Below are 25,036 nucleotides of genomic sequence, written 5' to 3'. Positions count from 1 at the left end.
ATTTGACTTCTACATTTATTTTCGGATAATCACAATAAGGTGCCTTTGGGGATCCACACAATCGGAGACCAAATCCTGGCCATCCTCCTGAGCAATCATGTGACCTTGGGAACATATCTTTACCATCATCTTCATTAAATCAAAATCGTGGTACTTCACTTTGTGACTCTCAGTTTTGTATGAGAGAATCATGCTTTGTGCTTTATGTTACTGGTGAAAGTAGGGAAACCTGGAGACTCGTGCCGTGGAAGAGAGAAACAGCGAGAAAATCGAGTTGCTGAATCCCAGCGTTTCAGAGTTGGGAGGGAGGAGTTCGGTCCCTAATTTACCGATGAGGAAGTGGAGGGGTGACGTGTCCTCAAGTCTCATTCAAGACGCAGACACAGCTCTTTATTGAGGACCCGGGGGGTTGCTATGGTTAAACTGAAGGCGGAAATCTACACTCTTTCGAAGTCAGTTAGAGAGGAGTATTTAGTTACAAAAAACTCAACGATTCGGGTGTAACTAAGTTTGTTGAGCAATGCATCAAATGAGTCATCTGTCAGATCCGATGAAACCGAGTTGCTAACAGAACTGACTCTTTACTAACAAGCCTTCTATAGAGCCCACTGACTCAGAACAGCTTCGATTCACAAACTCCCTCAAGGCTTCCCGAAGGACCCGAAAGCTCCGAGTGCCGCAAGATGAATGGAAACAGGAGTCCAGGGCGCGCCACTCGAGGGGCGGAGCAGCCGCGGGGTGGGGGCGGGGCATTGTGAGTCACGTGCCTGCTCTTGGAGGCGGGCTCTGGGAGGAAACTCTGTGTGTGATTGGTCCGTCGTAACCAGGTGACCGAAGGACGCGTTCCGGTTGGCAAGGGCCGGCCAGGCCAGCGCCTTTCAGTCGGGAGGCGGCGGCGGAAGGAGGAGGAGCTCTGACCGCGCTCTCTCCCGGCAGTGGCTGCGCGTCTCAGCGCTTGTCGGGTCCCCACCCCTTTTAAATAAGCCGGGCTGGTCGCCGCCTTCACAGACTAGTTGACTCCGGGGAGGCGGCGGCGGCGAGACAGCGGGGGTGCGGCCGGGGCCGGAGCCCTGCCCCGGGCCCGGCGGCGGGGCGGACAGGCGAGAGGCAGGCGAGGCCGCGTCTACATGCGCGGCGCAGCCCCGGCATAGCCCGGGGCTGCCCGTGCCCGCCGCGCCATTGTTGGGGGAGGGGGCGGCTTCTGAGCTCGGCGGAGTCGGGGGCCGAGCGGAGGCGACGGCAGCGAGGAGCGGAGGCGCCCCATGGGGAACACGCTGACCTGTTGCGTGTCCCCCAGTGCCAGCCCCAAGTTGGGCCGGCGCGCGGGGCCGGCGGAGCCAGACTATGAGTCTGAGGTCTACGAGGCGGCGGCCGGAGACGCGGTGGCAGTAGCACCGGCGCCGGCTACCGTGGAACCCACCGAGTTGGATTTCGGAGCGGGTGAAGGCCACCACCTGCAGCACATCAGCGACCGGGAGATGCCCGAAGGTAAGAAAGCGGCCGGCGCGCCTCGCCCCTCGCGGGGCCGGCGCCGTCTGCTCTCGAGCTTACCTCTGGCCTCCGCCGACCCCCGGGTCCCCCGGGAGGGAGCCGCCGCCTAGGGCTCCTTCCTGCCTGGAGTTGGCTCTCTCGGGGCTGGGCACCGGGGACGGAGGCTGGCCCTGCCTGGCGTCCCCACCCCTTATTCTTTCCCTGTCGCGTCCGGCCAGTCTCTCTCCCTCTTCTCTACCCGAACGCCCAATTCTTCCCCTATTCCCATTTCGCAACCCGACCCGAGACCCTCAAGTCTGAGGCCCCTCCTGTTCGTGATTCTATTTAACATCTCGTGGGACTTTGTGAAGACTTTCTGATGTATTCTGTCTTCTCAATGAAAACTTAAATACTCCCAACTTCGGCGATATCCATCCCATCTCCCTATCCTTACTTATCCAGATGGTACCTAAGTGAAGGAACGAGGTAAGGATCTAGATACACTTCCACTCGTTAGGATAGTTGATACTCGGGACAATTAAGACAGATTTTAGGATTTGTTATTTAATATCAAAACTGAGATCGACAGAGTTAGTGTGGCGTTAAGTAGAATTCTGTCTAGAGTTGTGCTGATTGAAGCGACCTTATTCTAACTATAATCTGAACACGATAGCAAAGAAAAAGGTGAGAGTGGGGCTTAAAATAACTGAACGGAGTGAAACGTTACTGCAACGGCTGCAGGGAATAGATTTTTTTTTTTTTTTTTAACCCAAAGACGACCCCACGGAGCTCTGATTAAGAGTCCAACTTTGACACAAAAATGTCTTCAGCTTTAACCAACTTCACTTGCATGTTGCCTCTTCTAAGGGAGGGGTGGGGGTGGTTCCTGAGACTGTTGGTCAAAAGTTTCAAAGGAGAAAAAAGAAATTCAGACTTTTATTTGTAATACAAAGATTTGGCAGTTAAGATGGCAGATCCTGCAGAAAAGTTGTCTCCATGGCTACCTCTCCTTCCAACCCCCTCCTGCCAGTGGAATCCTATTCAACTTTCAGAATGTTCAGGTAAAATTCTGAAGACCAAATGGCTGGGGGTGGGGGTGGGTTGTCATGGAGAAGAGAAAAGAGAGGAGAGGAAATGTTTGAATTTTTTCCTCTAGAATTTTGAAACTGGACGGCTCTAGGTTTTTTGTTTTTTTGGTTTTTTTTTTTAAAGATTCTGGATAACACTGGCTCATTAATAAAGACTGTGTTCTTTAAAGTAGAAAACATTGTGTGATGAAGATGTTAAAGCCCCATTGGCCCAATTGTTGCGTTTAAATGCCAGAGAGTATTTCTTTATTTCATAGAGAAAATGTCTTATAGCTTTTCTATTTAAATTTTATTTGCGTTTACTTAATTTCTTTCAAAGTTAGAATAGGTAAGCCTGTGAACTCACCCATATGATGGACATGGCTTTGTAAGTGGAAAGTACTCCCTTTTCAGATACTGTCAGATACTAGTCAGATACTGTGAAAGAATAAATTATGTAAATTAATTGTAGCTTTAAAAACAAAACTTGTGCATAGTTGTGAAAATTGTTCAGTTTGTTGCTATAAGGTAAGCCTCTAAGGGATTTTAAAAAACAATATGTAGGCTAGTGTAGTTGGACTTTTGTATAATTCTTTTAAGATTTACAATGTATTTTCGGGTGTATTTCACTTGACCCTTCCATCTATAAATAAGACCTGTGAATATTCTCCATGTGTTGCCAATGAAGAAACCAAGACTTAGAGATCTGAAATAACTGTGTAACATAGCTGCTGAACAGAAGAGACAGACGTGAGAGTGGTAGATACACCAAATTCAGTTGTTGGGTACTTAAAAAAAACTATTTGGAATGCACTTTTTATTTTATAATTTATCTGTAAGATAGGCCTATCTCAACTTCAGTTTTAATTATTTCCATTTGAGTTTATTGTTCACAACTCAGAAGCAACATTTACCTCTCCATTCTATGTCTGTACATTTATTACAATGGGTAGGAATAAAAGAAGTCGTGAAATAGCCTAAATTTACCAGCCAGGTAAACATGTTGGTATATTCGAAAGAGTTTGTTCTGCTGACCTCGAATTGAAGCCGAGAATGCCCTGGACAGAGGGACATTAGGAGAAGCTGGTAAGCAGGCAGGTAAGGTACAAAGCATTTAGTGAGGAGGAGTGCTAAGTCGGGAACTAGAAAAAGAGAGTTCATGTGTACAGAATTTACCTTTTTATGTTTGACATGATTGTTAAAATTTTACTTAAATTTGTCTCTCTTTTTTTTGGCGTTCAATAAAGTGATAAGAGAAACTTCAGTTTCAGCATTTGCCTATTATTAAGTTTCCATAGAAACAAGGTCAAAACACCGAATGTAAAGTGCAAGTACATTGGAAGTTTGCTCTTAATGTTTTTATTTCAGACAATTTTATATCAGTTTCCCTGGAAACTGAGAAATACATTGATATAAAACATTTTGGCTTTTCTGCAGTGAAGAATTATTTGGTTACTTAGACAAAATCAAACATAAATGATGCTGTGTCTTGTTCTTCAGAAACCTTTGAGAAGAACATGATTTCTTCAAGCTGTTTCAGTTAACTCCTAAAGAACCTAGTATAAATATCAGACTTAAAAGAATTTTGTTGCTACCTTGCCTTTAACAGTGTTATCTAATGTAACTGTGATATTAGTGTCAATAATAGAAAATAAGATGCTATGGTCCTATTACCTGATTTTATTTTATGCATCTGCTTTTCAAACAGCCTTTATATTGTGCCCTTAGGAACTTTGCTCATTTTCTGGTGCAAGGTGCGCTCTCAAATGATTCCTTCCTTCCATCCTCCAAAGAGTGGATAGGGAGGGAATTGACGATGTAATGGGGAAAAAACCTCAGAGCAACAGGTCTTTCCTCTTTTCAGTAGCTATTATAAACACTTTTTTTTTTTACTTTTTTGATAACAATAAACATTTGAGGTAAAAGATTTACAAAATACTGAAAAGTAGTTCACTCATACTCAGAATATCAAGAATTTTTATTAATACTTTGGTGTTGATTCTTCCTGAACCTTTTGTATACATATAAATAGAAGGTTGTGTTGTATGAAATTGTTCTTTGTGTGCCACTTTGTAACTTTCTCTTGTAAAGTGAAGAAGGGAAGCTCCTGGAATCATGCTGACACCTGAAGCACGCTCCAGGATGTATTTCCATGCAGCTGCATGTAGCTGTACAGTCTGCTTTTTATCGCCTGTTTAATGGTTGGAGCATCATTCATTTACCCACCCTTTATGGTTGTCTTTTATAATCCCATTATATTGCTTTATTCTGGGCATCGACATAAAAAGTGATGTGATGTACTTCCCTGTAGAATTCTGGTAGTACACTTTGTCTTATGACTTAATTAAATTCATAGGGTGAGTCATTTTGTAGTTAAGGTATTTTAACATTAAATGTTCTTTCCCCAAATTAAAGTTACCGTTGATTTTTCAGTGAAGAGTAGATTTCCTCTCTTAGGTTTTTGTGGTTCTTGGAAACCTGTCGGTGTCTTTGATTCTGAGTAACTAAACTACCACTCTAAGAGATCTGAAATTAATGCTGGTCTTAGGTGACAGACACATCAAAGGACAGCATTAGAAGGAATCTTAGATGATGAAGGAAAATTAAGGAGAAGCATAAATGATCTGGGGTACACTGAAATGGATGATTATTGGGCACCATTTAGGAGCAGGACAGACAGAGGTTATACAGACAAAACCCAAACCCTAACTCTGGTCTTTACTTCCTAGAGGTGCCGGGGCGGGGCTGATGACACAGGAATAATGTTAAGTAGCGAGACACTTGAGAAGAAAGAAAATGATGATCACAGACTGGGGAGGAGTTTTACTGAGGGTGGTTTCCTTAAGTGACCAGTGAGCATCCTAGGAGTGAGGGGGAGCCATGTGAGGTCCTTAGAAGGGAATATGCTTGGGGTAGGCAGAGGACAGAAAGGGTGGCTGCAGCTGAGTGAAAGAATGCCAGGAGGAATATCAGGGGATTAAGGCCTTGACAAGAAAAAATACGGATTTTAGTCTAATTGTAATGGGAAACCATTGAAAGGTTATATGCAAGGGAATAATAATTCTTAAAGAAGGGGAGGAGGGCAGGAGAGCAGACCAGCTACTCTAATGTGGGCAGGGGTAGAATGAAGCAGGGAGACCAGCTAGGAGGCTGGTGTAGTTGCTCAGCTGAGAGCCAACAGTGGTATGAACAAAAAAGCAGTATTAATAAGGGCCTAAAATAGGCCGACTTGAAGAAACTGAGTGAATCTAAAAGTAGGCTAACCACAATATGAATGGGACAAGTCACAGAAAAAGAAATGCAGATGGCTTTTAAACATATCCTCACACATAAGAGAAATGAAAATACAACTACTGTAGCTTCTGTTGGGAGAAAATTCAGAAACTTGGCACTGCATTCTTTGGTGACACTGAAGAAAGCTACATTCGTATATTGCTGGTAGAAATGGGAAATCGATCAACCCCTTGAAGGGGAAGTTGGCACAGTCTCACTTAATCCAGAGATCGTACTAAAAGAATTTATTCTGAAGGTATAGGCCGCATATGTTGCATTATCTTCAGTAGCAAAATACTGGAAATAATTCAGATGTCCAGTAAGGGACTGGTAAACTAGCACATCCAGACAGTGAAGAATTAGGGACTGTGAAAGAGCTCTCTCCACTGTTAATGACTTCATCTCCAGGGGATGTTAACCTGAAAAAAAATGGGGAGAGAATATACACTAATCTCCATGACAGAAGCAGGAAAAATGGTATGTATTTGCTTATTAAAGAAGAAAAAGGAAGAACACTAGGAGAAATGCCTGCCCTTCTATACTCTTATCCTCTTTCCTTTAGTGGGTAGCCTGACTCAGTGACATGAGTTTGCACAAACTCAGAATCGTGTAGGACTGGGAAGCCTGGCGTGGTGCAATCCATGAAGCTGCAAAGAGTCAGACACAACTTAGTGACTGAACAGCGACAGAGCATTGTTTGTTTAAGATATTATTTGGCTGAGGGTGATGAGTGGAGATAAATTTTCCTGTGAAATGCTAAATGTTCACTTTTGGCTTTTAGTTAATTTGTGAAAGCTTTGATGTGTCATTTATTATGCTTTATATAGTATATCCCCTTCATGGATCGCAGCCTTGTCATGGCGAAGGGGCTTATGTAACTCAGTGAAGCTATGGTGTATACATTACTCTTAAATTTCATTGGATTCTCATCATGTTCTGAGTTAGGCAGTGTAGGGGTTGTTCTCTGAGGTACAGAGTTGTCCAAGGTTTTATTCATTTTTAAAACCTTGATAGATGAGGACTGTAAATTCCAAATACATGATGTACAGGAACAGAATTTATTGATGTCATTTTGTGCTCTGCTTTGCAATACTACCTTTTTTCTCACCCCTTTTTTAAAAATTGTTTATTTTTAGGGTATTAAAGTAATAAAACTTCAAGAGTTAAAACAGTAACATTGCATAATGTGAAATGAAATCACCGTAGCTTGCAACCCAGAAAGGTTCTTAAAAGTCCAAGAAGCCTAAGTACTCTTTAGAAATACATAAAGCCAGGTATATTTACCTGTATATCATCTCTTAGTCATGATTATTACAACATTGATTGAGGATTAAGGTAAGGCAGAACTGAGAACCCAGTTAGAGGCAAGTTCAGAAGCAGTTTGGAAGCCAGGATGGTCAGAAGCTAGGGAAGTAGTAGCAGTAGAGGGGCTTGCAGGAGCATGCTGTGTGCCCTCTGGTGAGACAGCCCAGTTCAGCATCGGCGGGCAAGAACCACTTGGCTAGGGTGCAAAGTGTGGACTCAGATGAAACACCAGATGATCGTAAGACGTGAGATGTATTATTAGCCATAAAACTAATATATTATACTACTGTGGCTGGATGGCATCACTGACTTGATGGACGTGAGTCTGAGAGTTGGTGATGGACAGGGAGGCCTGCGTGCTGCGATTCATGGGGTTGCAAAGAGTCGGACACAACTGAGCGACTGAACTGAACTGAGGGGTGATAGGGCAGTTCAGTAAATGGAGTAAACCTTTAAGTAAACTGGAGCCCAGAAGTTGGCCCAGAAAATGCTGACAATCCTGTTTAATTGCAATATATTAAGTGAAGATAGCATATTAAAAAGCATGAGATAAAAAGCAACCTAGATAGCACATTAAAAAGCAGAGACATTACTTTGCCAACAAAGGTCTGTCTAGTCAAGGCTATGGTTTTTCCAGTGGTCACGTATGGATGTGAGAGTTGGACTGTGAAGAAAGCTGAGCGCCAAAGAATTGATGCTTTTGAACTGTGGTGTTGGAGAAGATTCTTGAGAGTCCCTTGGACCGCAAGGAGATCCAACCAGTCCATTCTAAAGGAGATCAGTCCTGGTTGTTCTTTGGAAGGACTGATGCTGAAGCTGAAACTCCAATACTTTGATCACCTCATGCGAAAAGTTGACTCATTGGAAAAGACTGATGCTGGGAGGGATTGGGGGCAGGAGGAGAAGGGGACGACAAAGGATGAGATGGCTGGATGGCATCACCGACTTAATGGACATGAGTTTGGGTAAACTCCAGGAGTTGGTGATGGACAGGGAGGCCTGGCGTGCTGCAGTCCATGGGGTTGCAAGAAGTCGGACACGACTGAGCAACTGAACTGAAGTGAAGAAGAACTAAAGAGCCTCTTGATGAAAATGAAAGAGGAGGGTGAAAAAGTTGGCTTAAAGCTCAACATTCAGAAAACTAAAATCATGGCATCCAGTCCCATCACTTTGTGGCAAATAGATGGGGAAACAGTGGCTAACTTTATTTTTCTGGGCTCCAAAATCACTGCGGATGGTGATGGCAGCCATGAAATTAAAAGACGGTTGCTCCTTGGAAGCAAAGTTATGAGCAACCTAGACAGTGTATTAAAAAGCAGAGACATTACTTTGCCAACAAAGGTCCGTCTAGTCAAGGCTATGGTTTTTCCAGTGGTCATGTATGGGTGTTAGAGTTAGACTATAAAGAAAGCTGAGCACTGAAGAATTGATGCTTTTGAACTGTGGTGTTGGAGAAGATTCTTGCGAGTCCCTTGGACTGCAAGGAGATCCAGCCAGTCCATCCTAAAGGAGATCAGTCCTGGGTGTTCATTGGAGGGACTGATGTTGAAGCTGAAACTCCAATACTTTGGCCACCTGATGCAGAGAGCTGACTCATTTGAAAAGACCCTGATGCTGGGAAAGATTGAGGGAAGGAGCAGAAGGGAATGACAGAGGATGAGATGGTTGGATAGCATCTCTGACACAATGGACATGGGTTTGGGTGGACTCCGGGAGTTGGTGATGGACAGGGAGGCCTGGCTTGCTGTGGTTCATGGAGTCGCAAAGAGTCGAACTCGACTGAGTGACTGAACTGAACTGAAGTCAATATGTTGGCATTAGTCTCCTGTCAGATGATTTCTTGGTCACTACTTTCTCTGATATTTTGACAGGGAAAAATCATTTATTGACAGTTTGACAGCATAATTTTAACACTTAGGCTTTGGTAATGCATTTTGAATGTTCTAAGTTGCCTTTATTTTCACATTTTTAACATCTGCAATTAAGATGGATCTCACGATTGATAGAATGTTAGGTTGGAGGAAAAGCAGCGTTCAGTGATCTGGTATACAGGTTTCCTCCTGGGAGTGTTTATATTAAGACCTGAGCTTAATTTTTTCTAGTCATCCTTTTTCTTCATAAGTCTATCATGCTGTCAAATGAGTTGCAATTTAAATTGATAATATAAAAGTGATGGCTCTTAAAATATAACTTTAATGATAACCCCTAATCAAGAGCTCAAGAATATTTCTCCTGGGTTAAAACATTCTTAAAGATTGCTAAAGAAGTAATTTTAGAAAGAATTCGCATATAAAATGCACAGTAATTTCTCAAAATACCTCTAACATTATTGTGTGTGCTTGTTGCAGGAGAGGGGATGAGGGGAAGGGTGGGTGGTAATGCTTTGCTTCCTAGTTGACAGTCTTACCTTTGTGACAGTGAAGAGTATGGTACATTTTTTTCATCGTCTCCTTAGACTCTTGGCAAAACAGTTAATGGAGTGTGCAGAAATACTGTGTGTATGTATGAGTTTATTGTCTAATGGCTTACCTGTCAAGTCTAAAATAGTGATGTAGTTTTCACTGGCAAAAAGTGCAAGTTGTATAGAAAATTGTTCTATAGGCTGTAAACAGAAGATTAGTATTTTCTGAAAACCTCATGCAGATTGACAGCAGTAGGGCCCTAGTATGTTTAGTACCTATAAATGATAGGCAGCTCACCACAGTGGAAATGACACTGATAATTATGGGAAAGTGGTCAAAACTATGTAATCAAAAGAAATACAGATTAGATCTACAGTGTTATTCCTTATTTCTGTTAGTAGGACTTTTTCCTCCACAACTCTGCAGAGCAGGGGTAGGAACTAAAACTGCCATGATTGGTAGCATTATACATTAATGTGGCCCCACCTTCTTCAGGAAGCAGTTTAGCACTGTACCTTGAGCCAGGAAAATGATCTAACCTTTTGGCTTAGACATCCCACTTTTGAAGATCTTTGCTAAGGAGATAAAACCATTATTTATTTAAAAAGCTGTATAACAATAGATGAAAAGTTTCCTCATCAAAGAATAGAATGTTTTAAGTACCTAAACCCCAGCAATAGGGAATTGGCTAAGTACAGTATAGGAATAACGCTTGATGGGCTGTTGTGTATTCATTAAACAGTAAATATGCAACAGTCAGATGTAGAAGGGTTGTTAATAACAAGAAGACATAAATTATACACTAATTAGAGCTTTTTCTAATGTGTAAGGAAAACAACTAAAAGTAAGGGTTGTGAATCTGTGGGTTAATTTTTAAATAGTGTCATTTTGGCGCATGCAAATTTTTGTTCATGACATTTGTTAAAGGAATGAGCAAATGACTTTTACCTTTCCCCACCTTCAATGTGATCATCAGTTCTGCTGGTTAACCAGGTCTCTTTCTGTTGCAAGTTTGAGAAAATGTCTCAGAATAGCTTAAATTAAAAATACATATATATTGACTTTTATATAACTGGAGTTGATAGAGTAAATTAAGCAGTGCTTGACCCAGGAGTTCAGTGACCTCACAGCCTGTCTCAGTTCTGTTCTCCTCTGTTGATCTCTCCCGAAAAGCTTTTCCCCTCTTGATGGCAAGAGGAGTGTCCAAGCAGCTCCAGATTAGCTAAGGAGCCTAGGGTACCCCTCTGCCTTTTTCTGCTTCTTGGAAAGTCCCAGGAAAGCTGCAGTCTATTAGCCAGTTCTGGGTCATGTGCCCACCCTTGAAACCTCTAGAGTAGGGTAGGGGGAGTGCCAGCTCTTTTCTGATCACTTGGGCAAGTTTACCTTTTTCCTGCATGTCATTTCTTTTATCCCAGCCTTCTTGCTTTCTCTATATAGATCTGTAGTAGCACATCATAGCATACCAGTAGCACACCCTGGTTTGGCAGGGTGTGTGTGCGTGTGCAGGGTGTGTGTATGTACAGGGTGTGTGTGTATATGTTAAAGCTCGCTTCTCTTTGATCCTGACACTTACTTTTCCTGGACTTCCATTGACTCTTGTTAAATTTTACCATGCCATAAACCCTGATGAAAAATATGGCTACTTTGCAAGCATTTCTGCTTATTTTTTAGATTCCAGTGTAGCCTGTTTACTTTCTGGTACAGATAAGTAGTCATGAATCCTTTCAGAAGCCTTAGGTCGAAAGTCTCTGCCTGTCAACTTTGTGTACAACTGAAATAATTTATTTTCTCGGTGTCGAATTTTTCAAATATGTAGGGGGTAAAAAACTTTAAAATAATTTTATGGGTCTTTTACATAAAACTGTTGAATAGAATATTTTCTCCAAAAATAGCTTAATAAACTCCAAATGCAGTGAAGGAATTTTCATGAAGAACAAAGCAGTTGGTTTACATATGTAAATTTATAATGCTGGCAGTAACATTAAAATTCCCATTAAACCAGGAAGTCCCAAATTACTGTTCATGCAAAATTCTTTCTTTGAGGAAGAAAAGGGTTCTAGGTAGATAACATTTGTGAAATGCTGGGTTAGACGGAATTCACTACTGGACTGGTTGGTTTTTAATATATCAATGTATATAGCTTTTTGATTCTCAGGGATAACATGTAAATCACTTTGACCACCAAACACCCCTTTAAAAATAGGCCAATTATTATGTGGTTTGGGAAATATTGCCTTAACTATTACTCTTTAAAAATCTTGGTCTAGTTTCTTAAAAGATTGTTTAATTGGTTTGAGGTGAGTAAGTGAGTTCACTGAGTAAGTGCCCATAGGGCTTTGTTTGTTTTAAACAACAACCTTACTGTCCAATGTGGCAGCTTGTGCTTGCTTGATATTTCTGCCTAAATAGAAGACTCTCCCACCTTGGTGCAAAGTGAACTGCCAGCAGACCCACCTTTTTTACGTAGGTATGGGCAAAATTTTTTTCAAGCAGCCCTTTGATGTGCTCCAGGAAGTACTCTTATTGAAGCCTTCTATTAATCATGCACCATGAAAGGAAAAAGTGAGAGTTTAGCTTTGGAAATAGAGGGCAAAGTTAAAAATCACCATCTTGGAAGTGTTCCTATGGATCAGAACATTGAACTCTTATGTATTCCTCTTAAATCTGCCATGATGAATAGCCCCTAGATAAACGGCAGCCAACTGTTGAGTGGAGTTAGAATTAGCTATTGGATTGTCTGAAGAACACTTGCCAAAAGCAGCTCATTTGGTTATAGCATATTTGATAGATTGAGCTGGTATCTGACAGTAATTGACTACAGCATAACTTGCTTCTTGAGACTTCCTGAAATTTGCTAGTAATATCAGCTTAAAGAGAGGTGACTGAATTTTTAATCAATAAATAGGAGGGGAGGCATAGATTAGGTGCAAGTTTAAAAAAAAAAAAAAAAAGCCTAAGACATAGCCCTGGTTTTATTCCACATGTTTGGAGAATTTCTACAGTTTTTCTGTTTACCAATAGAATTTTTATATTGTTGCCTTTACTACAGTTTCCTTCTTGTCATTACTAAAAGCTCTTCTTAAGGCTATTAAACGTGATTAAAATCAATGTGTAGCTGTTTTAAAAGTCATGTCTTTTTCTACTCAACTAATTGTCACACCTTTCTCTCTTCTTCCTGTGCAGACTTAGCTTTGGAATCAAACCCTTCTGACCACCCAAGGGCAAGCACAATTTTTCTGAGCAAATCTCAAACGGACGGTAAGACAGTGTTTTTCCCCCCCTGAGAAAAAGATTGAAAACTGTTTTTGTTTTGTGTATTTTAGGAAGATACAGAAAAACACTTAGAATAGTTTAAATATTTTATTTTTTCATATGTGATAATATTTTAATATTTGATATTTTAATATGTGATGATACATTTTTACTTTAGGTGTCACTATTTTAATGAGAAACACTTAGACCATCTGTTTATACACTCTGCTACTTCTTTATCAACACAGTCAGCTTGCCACATGATTTAGTTGTGGTCTGTTTTTCCATGCTACTTTGTCCTTTTCCTCTTGCTCCAAGAGCACATGAGTTAAAGATGAATGATAGGGTTTAGGTCACAGTTAGGTTTTCATTTGATAAAAAAAAATCAGTTGTTATGTATGGGAATCGAGTCTTGTGATTTTGGCACCATTTTGCACAGTGCTCAACCAGATGAACCTTTCTCACATCCAGATTCATGTAAATTTTTAAGTTCTTTTAAAAGTTCTTATAAGAACTTTTAGCTCTTCAAAGTTCTCTCATCCTAATGTGGTGCTGGGCCAGGGTAATCAGAGCAGCATGCCTGCCATATGGGGTTTTCCAGAAGGTTATCCTCAGTAAGGGAAACCTTGTGTAAATTTCTGGTGTCCTGCTTGTTTTAAGATGAGAATCAGAACTGGAAGTTTTTGCACTCCTGCTTGTTGTCTTGCCTGCTTGTCTTCCTTAATATATGCTAAATCCTAGTTTATTTGCTAAAAAGCCACACATGATCAAGTTTTTCGGTTGTTTATGAGAGCAGGAATACAAGTGAACGTTCTATAATATTTGAAGTAATGCAGCACAATAAAAAATAGAGGGTTCTTTTTCTTTTATTTTCATTAGATTACCGATTTTTATCAAAGGGTCTGTCTCAGAAACTGCCAGCCGGAAGAGGGCCAGGCGTGGGGGTGGGGCACAGAGCGCTCACGCCCTCTCGGAGTGCACCATGTGTTCTCCAGCCTGAGGGCACCTGCATTTTCTTAAAGTGTGTGTTCTTTGTCTTGAGGCAGTTATTTCTAGTTAGGATTACTGTATTTCTCAGTCTTTTCCAGACTCATGAGCTGCTCACACTGTAGAGAGACAGTGGAGAGAGTAAAAGAAACACAACCTCATGCCCCTGTCTCTCTTCAGTCTAAAGGAATTCATGCTTGTGATGCCATGGGAACGAGTGTGGCCTGAGACTCTCTTTGAGCTTATATTCTTCTGGTCTTTGTTGGAGCAAAACAGTTCTATGTTCTGTCAATGCATGTTAGTGAGGTCAGCACACATGTTAAAGTTTATAGAGCTTTCCAGTGTGTAAAGACCCTGTATTTTTTAACTTGGGTGTTTGAGTAGGTGACCAATAAGTGGTTCAGGATGCTTCCAGAGACATGGTTGCTTGACCAGAAACTGGTTCTTAGAGTTGTCATCTGTTAATCCTGGTGACTAATGTACATGTAGAACTAGAAAATACTACATACTGTGCAGCTGGTAAATTTTTTTATTAGCTAAATATCTCACCTGGCCTAATTTGCTTTGTCCTTTTCTTTTGTAAATGGAGAGTCTTTGATTTGTACCTAATACAGAGTATCTGTTAGGTCAAATAGTAAAACTAAGTTTTTAGATATTATTTATAGGATTCATTTTGCTGGGTGATTTAAGTTATATGTTTTGTTGGAAATTATTTTTAAAAATAGAATGAAATTTTAACTCATTGTGTATATTGGTAATCCATCAGATAACTAGTGACTTATTTTTCTATGGTATTTGTATCGGAATTCATCAGTTAATTTTTTTTATTCTTAGTGCGAGAAAAGAGGAAGAGCAACCATTTAAACCATGTAAGTAAATAGTTGAAAAGTTAAGAAATCAATAGTTCAATTAAAAGCATGTCTGCCATGATTTCCTAAAAAGTATGATGGATCCAATACTGTTAGCATTGACCTCTTATTTATAAATTTTCTGAATGTCTAGTTCCTAATTATCAAGTATATTCAGAAAGGTTTTTGACTTAGTAGTTCCCTTTTTTTTTTTTAAGGGTCCTGACATTTAAGTTAAATTTCAATAATATGGTTATAATATAAAGATCGAGCTTCAACTCTTTTGCCTTAAATTTTTGATCTTAGTTTTTAACCAAAGTAATAAAAGTGTAATAGGTAATTTAATTCTTAGCACTGTCCATTGACTTCTTGGCACAGCAGGTGAAATCTTAACTTCCTTGTCCACCGTGATTTTATCTCCCTCCTTCTGTTCCCTTTGCGTGCGTCAGTTTTTATTAAATCAGAGTCACTGTCTACATCACTACGACTACCAAGTGTTGTCCGTCGCTGAGCCGTGTGGTTCTCCGTGCTGCCTCCTTGTGCACCTTTCATTCTTTTTCTTCAATGTTAATGAAATCTCAGCACTTCTGCACTTCTCAGGATAATCCAATTCTGCTTTTTCTAGCAAGCATGATCTCACACAGCCAAACACAGTTGAGTAGCTCCCTGGCCAATCTCCCTATTTTCACATTCTTCATTTTTTTCTGTGGAATTAATTTCCTGACTATATTCACTTGCCTGTTTTTTAACAGCTATTTTTTCCCCCAAATGTTGTAACATTTGTCACATACCCATCAAAAATATTTTCCGTCCACAAAACCACATCTGTTCCATTTTTTCTTGGAGACACTTTTTGCCAACCTTTTGTCTTCCTACCCTCTACATACTAGTGTTTCCTAGATGGGCTCTGTGCCTATTTTCCTGGGAAATCTGTGTGAAGTCACCTGGGATCTCACATCACTACTCTCTCATGTTGGATCCCCTATGTCCTAGATTCTGTTTCCCTCTGTCTTGTTATACTCCCTTGTTTTACTGGAGCACATTTTCCTGGAAAAAGGCACATGGGCAAAAATTTTTTAAAGACCTAGCCTCTATGAAACTCCTTATATTTGATAAAGTGTGGAATTCTAGGTTGAAACTAATTTTTGCAGTTCTAGAGATGTTTCTCTCGTCTTCTCATTTACAGTGTTGCTCTTAAATCTGTTGAATTTGGTACATTGTATCTTACCAAATTAGTCATTTCTCCATTCCTTCCTCCTGTGGAACCTTGTAGTACCTTCTGTCTTTGTGGGGTTTTGAAATTTCATAACATGGTTTGATATAGACCTTGTCACTCTATTGGGGCCTTTAAACATACAGAACATCTCTTCTAGTGAATTTTTTTATGTGCATCTTTGGTATTTTCTTTTTTTTTTTTTTTTTTTGGATTCCTGTTAGTCAGATGTTGAAAATTTTAGAGCATATTTCTGCACAGATTTTTTTTCCCCTCCTGTTTTCCGTTTTGGCTTCTTGTCCTACTTCCTGGGGGTTTCCTTGACTGCTCTAATCCTTCTACTGAATATATTGTTTTGTCTACCTTTTTTTTATAGAGTTCTCTTCCATCCTTTTATTCTTTTTTCACTGATGCAATTTCTCATCTTTCTGTAGATGTTGAAGATTTTTTTTTTTGAAGTTTTTATTTGCTCCTGCATTTTTATCTTTCCTGTCGATGCCTTCTTCCTGTTTTGATCTCTGACTTCTTGGAGGTTTCCCTCAAATATGTGATTCTCCCTCACTGTTAAGATCTAATTGGAAGCATCACTTTGCGAACTCATTAACTGATAGACCTCACTGCAAGGATTTGGTGACCATGCCTCTGAATTCTGAACCTGCCTCGAGTTCTGTAAGACAAATTGGTTTTGTTGTTCCCATCCCAGTCACTCTGTAGGTTCCAAGGTTGTGCTTCCTCTGTTCTGCCATGTCCGTTACCACTCCTTTATCTAGTTTTTTCTTCTTTCAAACATCAAAAATCATCTGCTGTTTATCCTGTCTCGGGTATAGCTTTTTTAAAAAATACTTTTAATTCTAATGAGATGATATCTCTGAAAGAAGGGGGAAAGGAAGTAGATTTGTGGTTAGTCCACTCTAAGTTGGATTTATACTTTGAATATAAATTCTAAGTTTAAAAGTTTTAATTCAGTATAATTAATGGTACTGATTCAGACAATACTTTCTATTATATCTATAATTGAATACTGTACATTTCTACTAAGACCTTGATTAAGAATCCTATTCAAACTACTTATCCTGCCACATTGTCCGTTAATGTGTAGTAATGTAGGGAGTAGTTTACACTAATGCACTTCTTCTTGTTTTATTGCTAAGTCAGACATGACTCTTTTACAACCCTATGGACTGTAGTAGCCCACCAGGCTCGCCTGTCTGTGGACTTTTCCAGGCAAGAATACTGGAGTGGGTTGCTATTTCCTTCTCCAGGGGATCTTCCTGACTGAGGAATCAAACCCATGTCTCCTGCTTTGGCAGGTGGATTCTTTACCCACTGAGCCACCAGGGAAGCCCCACACTAATGCATTGAGTATTACAAAATTTTAAGTAAAAGTCTTAATAATTACTAATAAACACATCTAAAACTTGTGGAAAGGGGAGGAAAAAAGTGAATTTCAGCTTAATTTTTTTGATGGGTTAAACTCAGAGGCAATAGGCAGGATGGGAAGATTCACTGGGTGGGGGCAGAATTTCAACAGGTGCTTGACTTTTAATGATAAGTTTTGGGGGCGATTGTTACTTATTAGTCTTCCAGTATGATTATTTTCTAGTCTCTGCCATTAAACCTGAGGTCTACTAAGCAAGCCTTTTCCCTTCTTGTAAAGATTGTAAAAGTCCATCGGTTCTGTCCTTAGCTCTGAATGACAGTAAATACTCTTCTTCAGTGAACATTAAAGTATCAGTGGTGGGTTTTGCTGTTTGATTTTTATATTTGCATTTTATATCATTAATCTTTGTCAGTGTAGTTTATTGAGGTTTTGAGCCAGCGATGATAAGGCTTTAATCATAAAGGACAGTTACCTTAAATTTTAAAGTGAGATGAGGGGAAAGTGAGCTGTTGGCAGCTAATATATCCAGGCTTTGCTCAGAAACTTTAATTCTGCCATCCTTCAGTGAATAGTAGATGCCAAAAGTTTGAATCACTTCAGGAGTAGGCCTGGAGAAGTGTTCACTGTTTCTTGGTAGGATCTAGCCAGTAGTCTATAGGTTGCTGATAGACTAAAATGAGCCCCATCCCGCCTTGGTCTGTAGCCCCACGTCTAATTAAACTTCTTAAATATTTCAGCACTAATATTTCCAAAGATAAACAGATATAATTCATAATAGAGAAAAAGTTTTAATAGAGAAAAATGGGATAAATATCACCCAAAGCCAGAGCTCTACCAACGGGTCTATATTTTGGTGCATTTTCTTACTATGTTTGTTCCCCTCATAGATAGATTTTATAGTCAGAACTGACTTTTACTATGTGTAGTGCATCATACTCTTAATAGTAGTGACCTTTTAAAAGATAACTTCATTTAGAATATAAGCATTTGAATAAATGTTCAGTTTTCATGCTGTGTCTCCTTTGAGATTCTAAAATTACACATTAACCAGATAGCTTAAGAAATGTGTAAGTTTCAGTTTAAATCATTTCTAGCTTGAAGGAGAAATTCCTCCAAATAGTGGTACTTTTCAGGTATGTTATGTCTAGAACTTTTTGTTAATAAAGGAGTAAGTGGCCTTGCCATAAAATACCTGGAAGAAGCAAAATGGTGGTTTATACACCATTTGGATAGTTCTTATTATTGGCTATTGGCACTGTATTTTAAAAAAACATCGACTAGATTTTCTCCTTGTTTCACCTTTGATGTATTTGTGGAGGACACTGATAGAGTGTGACAGCATGGTGAAAACTACTTTATATTAATAGGAGGAAGGAAGGCTCATCTGAATTAGTAAACAAAAACCAACAGAACCAAGTGTTGAAATTGTTTGTGTTCTGTGGTATTAAAGAATGCTATTACTTTGAGCTACTGACAGTGACTGGGATTTGAGTATTGGCCTTTACTTAAAGGAAGAGAATTGTCCTAACATAGTTTAGGCTGTTTTAGTATTTGACTATGGCTTGTTCTTGGGCTCTTCACAAATAAATGGATACTTCTAAAGTGTTTTAAAGACAGTTTATTCTCTAGAGGGTCTCACAAAGTTCTTTGTCACCTATCCAGCACCACTGCAGATAGTTCTAATGTGTATCATTAGTATGATTTACCTTCCAGTTGTAATTGATCTTAAATAATTTGTCAAAGGCTTGTTGAATCCTAATTTGTCCCAGATTCTATGCTCAGCAACTGGAGTAGGAGGAGTAAGAATCTTCTGTAACCTGGAGGAGCTTGCTTGCTTACTTAGGAGGGGGATACCAGGCAAGCAGTTGAGACCATGTAACTGGTGGTGAATTAGATGTGTAAGTGTGCAGAAAGGGAGAAGTTCAGTGGTGTGGCTGCTGGCCGAGGTATGCTGGAGGTCATGGGGTCAAGTTTGCTGGGACAAGGAGGAAGAAGAAGCCGGTGCAGGCAGAGAGCAGCGTGCGCAAGGCACCAGAGTGCCATGATGAGCGTCAGATAGCATGGAGAGTAGAATTAATAAAACTGCAATGAGTGGGAAGTATTCTCTGAGGCTCTCACTTGTCTAATATATGGCAGTCTTACTTAAACATGAAATGAGAAGTTAAATTCTCAGAGCTGCTTTTATCTGTTTCTTGGCTGTGAGAGAATCTTAAAGCTGTACCCTTTTGTCCTCCAGATAAGGAAACTGAGGCCCAGAGAGATCTGTGGCCTCCAGGTTGCGAGTGATAGAGCAGCCCTGGCATGCCCAGCCTCTGACTCAAAAACGCTTGTTTCCTCACACTGTCTCCCAAGCTAATACACTTATGATTGGCGTTCATTTACTGCAATGGAATGCTCTCACATCGATATTACATAAAGCAGTGCGTTTTATTGTAGTAAATGAATAGAAATAGAAATCTCCGCTGCATTTCATTGCTTAAGGAAGAAACACTGAAATCTTACTATATGCTTTCTACATTATTATAAAGGCAATTTATAATAGGTGCTTGCCAGGTTCATTTATGGGTCCTGTATCAAGGGCAGCAGTTTATACCACATTTCTCAGATCTTGCCTGTGGAAGTTAGAGTACAGAGGTTTCCCATGGAGCTGCACGTGATGCAGCACTCAGCAGTTCATGGAGTGTAAGGAAAATCTTAATGCTTTATCGTTTGACATTTTAACCAAGGAAAAAACACACTTTTATAGGTTTAACTTACTGTGACATTTTCTTCTATCTCCCTTCCCCTTCAGGTATCTCCAGGGCAGCTTACTAAAAAGTATAGCTCATGCTCAACCATATTTCTAGATGACAGCACAGTCAGCCAGCCTAATCTTAGAACCACAATAAAATGGTGAGTACAACTAGGTTGCCAAGGGCTGAGTGACAGACCCCCTTCTTGCTGAAACCATTCTAGCCATACGTAATTTCATTCATTTGATTTGTCCTTTTCAGTGATCAGGTTAAGAAACTGGTGTCAACTATATGTTGGTTTCAAGGACCTAAATATGAGTCTTCAGTTTCCATTTTTATTATAGAGTCCATGATAGAAGGGAAAGTCAGTTAGCAAGTAAGAAATCCCAGGAAAAATGTAAATCTTATTTGATGATTTCTATTGTTAAGATAATATTGAACATAATGAGAAAGAGAGGGGTACCTTTTTATTGTATGTTTCTAGAAAAAAGTATTTCTTTATGAGTTGGGAGTGTCCTACAACAATGTATACTAGTTTGGAAGCTACCCTTAGAAGAAGGAACAGCGTGTCCCCTACTGGCACCAAAGCGAATCTGCAGTTAAATTTAATTGGACTTCGTCAGATTTATCACACCCTGCATTTTTTTCCTGCAGTATTTCTGTATGAAATTTTACTTCTCCTTCCTCTCCCCCAAAGAGGGGGAAAATATATCAAAACTGTTTCAAGGGGCGTACTCTCAAGCTTAATTTCTCCATAGATGAAATTTGTTCAACTAAGATTTTAACTTAATAGACACATTTAATTTTTGTTTATATATGTGTATCTCCAACACACTGTATCAATCAAAGCAGAGAACAATAAAAGAGATGAAGTTTCAGAAACAAGGCTGTGGTCAGGCTTATACTTAAGACACGAACAGTGTTAGGATGACAAAAACTATTCCTCCATTTCTGGAAGCCCCTCATAGTCCACAATTGGAGATGCACAATTCAGAACGCCCTAATGATGGGACTGTTCAAGTTTATTTAAGAGAGAGAATTAAAAACCAAACAGGATGCAGACCTCCCTGCCTCTGTTGGAGTTGTCCAGGAACATTAACTAGTGTCTCCTTAGCATATGAATGTTAACTTTCCAGAACAGTTTGGGAAATGCTACTTGAAAATATTAGTATCCTTATCATTAATTTTAGTTTTCTGTCTTAAAAATATAATTAGCTTATACATTTAATTTCATTTTTAATGTGCAAGGCTTTTTATTTTTTAGCTGTTTAAATGATCAGTATACTTCTAATTTTAATTAAAAACAACCAGTTCACAATCATAATAATGTAACTTTCGTATTAGTTTTGGTCAAATCGTGTTTCAACAAAAACTGAGCCCCATTGCTCTTTAAAGTCCTGAGTTTTGGCATTTCTCTCGAAATCAGTGTTTTTATTCAGCCAAGACACTAAATCTGTGGGTTAAAAAACTACTCTCACTGTGGCTAGACTCACAGCTTCTTTTCAATTCAAAAGAGCCTGATGTTCCAGTATATAATTCAGAAGTAGTTTTAAAGATTAACCTTGCTCAGATGAGTAGGTTTCATGCTTTTTATTCTCAACCTAGTCTTAATGTTTGGAAATACAGTAAATTTTTCTCTGATTAAGTTTTAAAAATGACCATTCAGCACATTCATTATTGGTGAAATAAAGGTTTACTGAGAAAATTAGGGCAAATTGGCTTTTAGGAATGATTCTGAAAAGTACCATGGGATTAGTTTTCAGTGGGGTAGGTGAGCCTTATTAGAATCACCTGTGCAACTTTTTCAAGATGTGTATCTCTGAACACATGGATTCCACCTTTCCTCCCTGCCTCCAAGACGCAGAGTCTGTGGGTCTGTCTGGCTCTCTGTCTCTTTCTCACACACACACCCCTTTTGACAAGTTGAGGAATGATGTGTTTGAGGCATGATTTTATAGACAAAAGCATCCTGAGAGATTCTGATCTTAACCCTAACTCATTCATTCCTAAACTTGGCTGCACGTTGCAGTCACCTGGGGAGCTTTAAATACAATCCTGATGCCCAGGTCGTACCTAATGGAGTTAAATCAGAACATTTTGAAGCAGAAGCCAGGCAGTGTTTAAAGTGTCCCGGGTGATCCCAGGATGCAGCTGAGCTTGGAAACCACTCTCTGCTTCAAGGGTAGGAGAAAGAGAACTACTTCTGATAATTGGTGGGACCTTGAGTAAGTCAGTTTTTAGCCTTGATTCCCTTATTTGTAAAATGGGATAAGTGTCATATAAGGTTCAGTTGCCCTTTTTATCATGTAACTTTTAATTCTGTGACTTTAAGGTCAATTTGAAGAAACTTTGAAGCACTATAGAAGTATCCATCTTTGATGCTAACAGTGTTACTGGCCTTTCTGCAAATGCTAAGATTCTATAGACTAGGTACAAAATTCAGATTTGCCTTCTCTCAATTATTTTGAGTTTCATTTTAGATACTGAGAACAAAGGGAAACAAATAACTTAACCAGAGAACCCCTTAATGGCCTAATACACAGCATCTGTGAATAACTTAGGGCTATAGTAATGTAAAAAGTATCTGAGGACTTGTATCTATTGGTTAGTTAATACTTTATTTAAAATAATTTGGAAATACCTGTCATTAATAGTGTACTGTGCTGCCTTATTAGCAGTGCTTATTTCAGGATAACTAGGCTTATCATCAATTTTGTGACTATAAAACTTTGCTATTAAATTTTCTAATAATTACGTGTGAAAGTGATTTTAAATCCATTTTATTTGGTATGGAGCACTTGTATTACTTACTTTTAGAGAAATAATGGAAAATAGACATGTTAGAGGGATACTGAACTAAATCAGCTGAAATGCAGTGCCTAACAAAAAGCCATGTGTGGCTTAAATTTAACCATGTGGATAGATGATATAACTTGTATGGGACGAAAGATTTGGTGCATAGAAGGACAAATGACTGGGGAAATATATAATAACATATTTTATAATAATCAACCCAAACATGTCTTCTAAGAGCACATCTAGCATTTTGGGTCTCCTAATTTTGCTAAAAGCCAAAGAACCTAAAACATGGGGGATAGCACCTGTGGGTACTGCTCTGAATTAGAGGATGTGGGGGCCACTGGGCATCTGGAAGGTCTTACCTCTCTGCCAACCCTTTTTAAATGTCTTCAGGCCTAATGTGATAAAAGTCAATTATTACAATATATTTTTTTCCTCCACAGTGTGACCTTAGCAATATATTACCACATAAAGAACAGGTGAGCTCTTTTAAAACCTATTTTGTTATTCCAGCTAATTAATTTACACAGTATAAAGTTTAGTGTTAAGTAAGAACTATAGACAGTATTTAGAGTAAGCTTTTACTGTTAGAGTGCTTTTATTAGAGTATGGAAGTAAGTCATTTATTTTTGTTTTGGGACTCTTAATTCTTTAACCACTCTTATGTGGTTTATATGGATATTTACTGTATTAGAAATTGAAATTGAAAATTTAAAAAATTAAATCCATTGTATGTTAAAACAGGCTTTCCTTAGCACTATTGAAATTTTGAGCTGGATGAAGCTTTGTTGTGGGGTGCTGTCCTGTGCGTTGTCGAGCACTTCACAGCACCCCTGGCCTCTACCCTCTAGGTGCCAGTAGCACATTCTGCTTCTCTCCACAGTAGGACAACAAAAACTGTCACCTGAGGGATGAGATCACCATCTGGTTGGGGACTCCAGTGTTTAACATAAGTCTTTTTTTTTTTTTTAATGAAAAATAACCATTTTCCACAACAAAATAGTGGAGAGAAAAGTATCTCATTAATAGGAGACAGTTGATTCTCATATCAACACTGTCTTCAGTCATTTGCTTTGAAGAAGCAATATGAAGATCCAGCCACATGTAGACATATAGTTGGGAAAAGGTGAATTTTTAAAGCCTTGAGATAATTTGGCATATTCTTTGATACTGTCCCCAAAATCCACATGTGCTAGTTCATTAAATTAGTTAAAATGGAGTTCCAAGTCATTATCAGTGAACTTGAAGTAGGTACTATGTTAAATTAATGCCCATTGATCTGTCCTGCATACTGAGTGGATCTGTTTATCTGTACATGATTTTATAATATTATACATTGTCATTTGCAAAGTATTGGCTCACATTGCTTTAGACAGTGTCAAAAACTCACTCTTGTTAGTATCACCACCAATGTTATCAGAAAAGTCTTTAAGTATTAAGAAATCAAGCTCACCATAAATAAAGCTCACACTAGAAGGTACACGTTTTCCAAAAATCCTGATATTTTTAGCTTGATGGTTTGAATTTTATCATTGGTAACAAATAGTTGTGAGTTTTCTTTGAAGTGACAGGCTCACTTTATTCATTTTTTGAAAAAATGACTGTCAGTTGGTGTTTCATGAAAAAAGTGGTTTAAATATGATGTTCTAGGGGAGAAAAGTGACTTACCAGTAAGTTACAAGTGCTCTTCCTTAACAGAGCCATATTTCAGTACATGCAAGTGCTTAATGCATACTTTCCACTTAGAATATGAAAAAGAAGAGTAAAGGTTTAAGAATACTTAATTTTTACTCTTTCATCAAGGATGTTCTTAAGTGAAGCAGACTTTTTACATGCATTTGGCCAGGAATAACTGAGTTACTTCTAATTTAGTTTCATACCACTGCCTTGATTCACACTCAGAAACAAGCAATTTTACCCACTTTTGCTTTTATACAATCATAGTTAAGTGTCACACAGTGTAAAGGCAGGTGATGTCTTGGTATTCTTATAAAACACAGTTTTGACCTCTTAGACTTTTAGGCTTTCTGAAGAGGGGCCAGGGGAGAATCCCAGAGGCCTATAGACCACATTTGCAGAACTGCTGTTTAAATGGGCACAGAGTAGTAGTGTGGTGGAATTTAAAATAAAAAGCCTGGTTTCTCTTAAAAGACAATTAACATTTTTAACTCAGACTATTTAAAAGAGACAAGAAATAACTATAAATATATAGTTATAGAATTAGATTATATTTATATATAATATATAATTTATATGTTATATATTATATATGTTACAATAAGAATATAATATAAAGAACAAAAGAGG

General features: G+C 39.1%; 1 protein-coding gene across 4 annotated transcripts in view; it reads left to right on the top strand.

The window, feature by feature from the left end:
* The first annotated feature begins 811 nt into the window (after positions 1–811).
* CCNYL1 (cyclin Y like 1) overlaps positions 812–25,036 on the top strand; it is a 37,013-nt gene continuing 12,788 nt past the window's right edge. The window contains exons 1-5 of one of the 4 annotated variants that reach the window (XM_086343315.1): positions 812–1,488; positions 12,701–12,775; positions 14,591–14,625; positions 19,990–20,090; positions 23,173–23,208. In XM_086343315.1, the coding sequence (XP_086199441.1) occupies positions 1,263–1,488; positions 12,701–12,775; positions 14,591–14,625; positions 19,990–20,090; positions 23,173–23,208 (473 nt within the window). In that variant the 5' untranslated portion in view covers positions 812–1,262. Of the gene's footprint in view, positions 1,489–12,700; positions 12,776–14,590; positions 14,626–19,989; positions 20,091–22,043; positions 22,156–23,172; positions 23,209–25,036 lie in introns of those variants that run through there. The other 3 variants (XR_015143094.1, XM_086343330.1, XM_086343321.1) reach the window with 3 other exon arrangements.

This window comes from Bos grunniens, chromosome 2, assembly GCF_055505025.1.
Source record: "Bos grunniens cultivar Pamir isolate PY7600 chromosome 2, Bosgru_T2T1.0, whole genome shotgun sequence".
NCBI lineage: Eukaryota > Metazoa > Chordata > Mammalia > Artiodactyla > Bovidae > Bos > Bos grunniens.
Note: the sequence above shows the minus strand (reverse complement) of the source record. Positions and strands in the feature narration are given on the sequence as shown.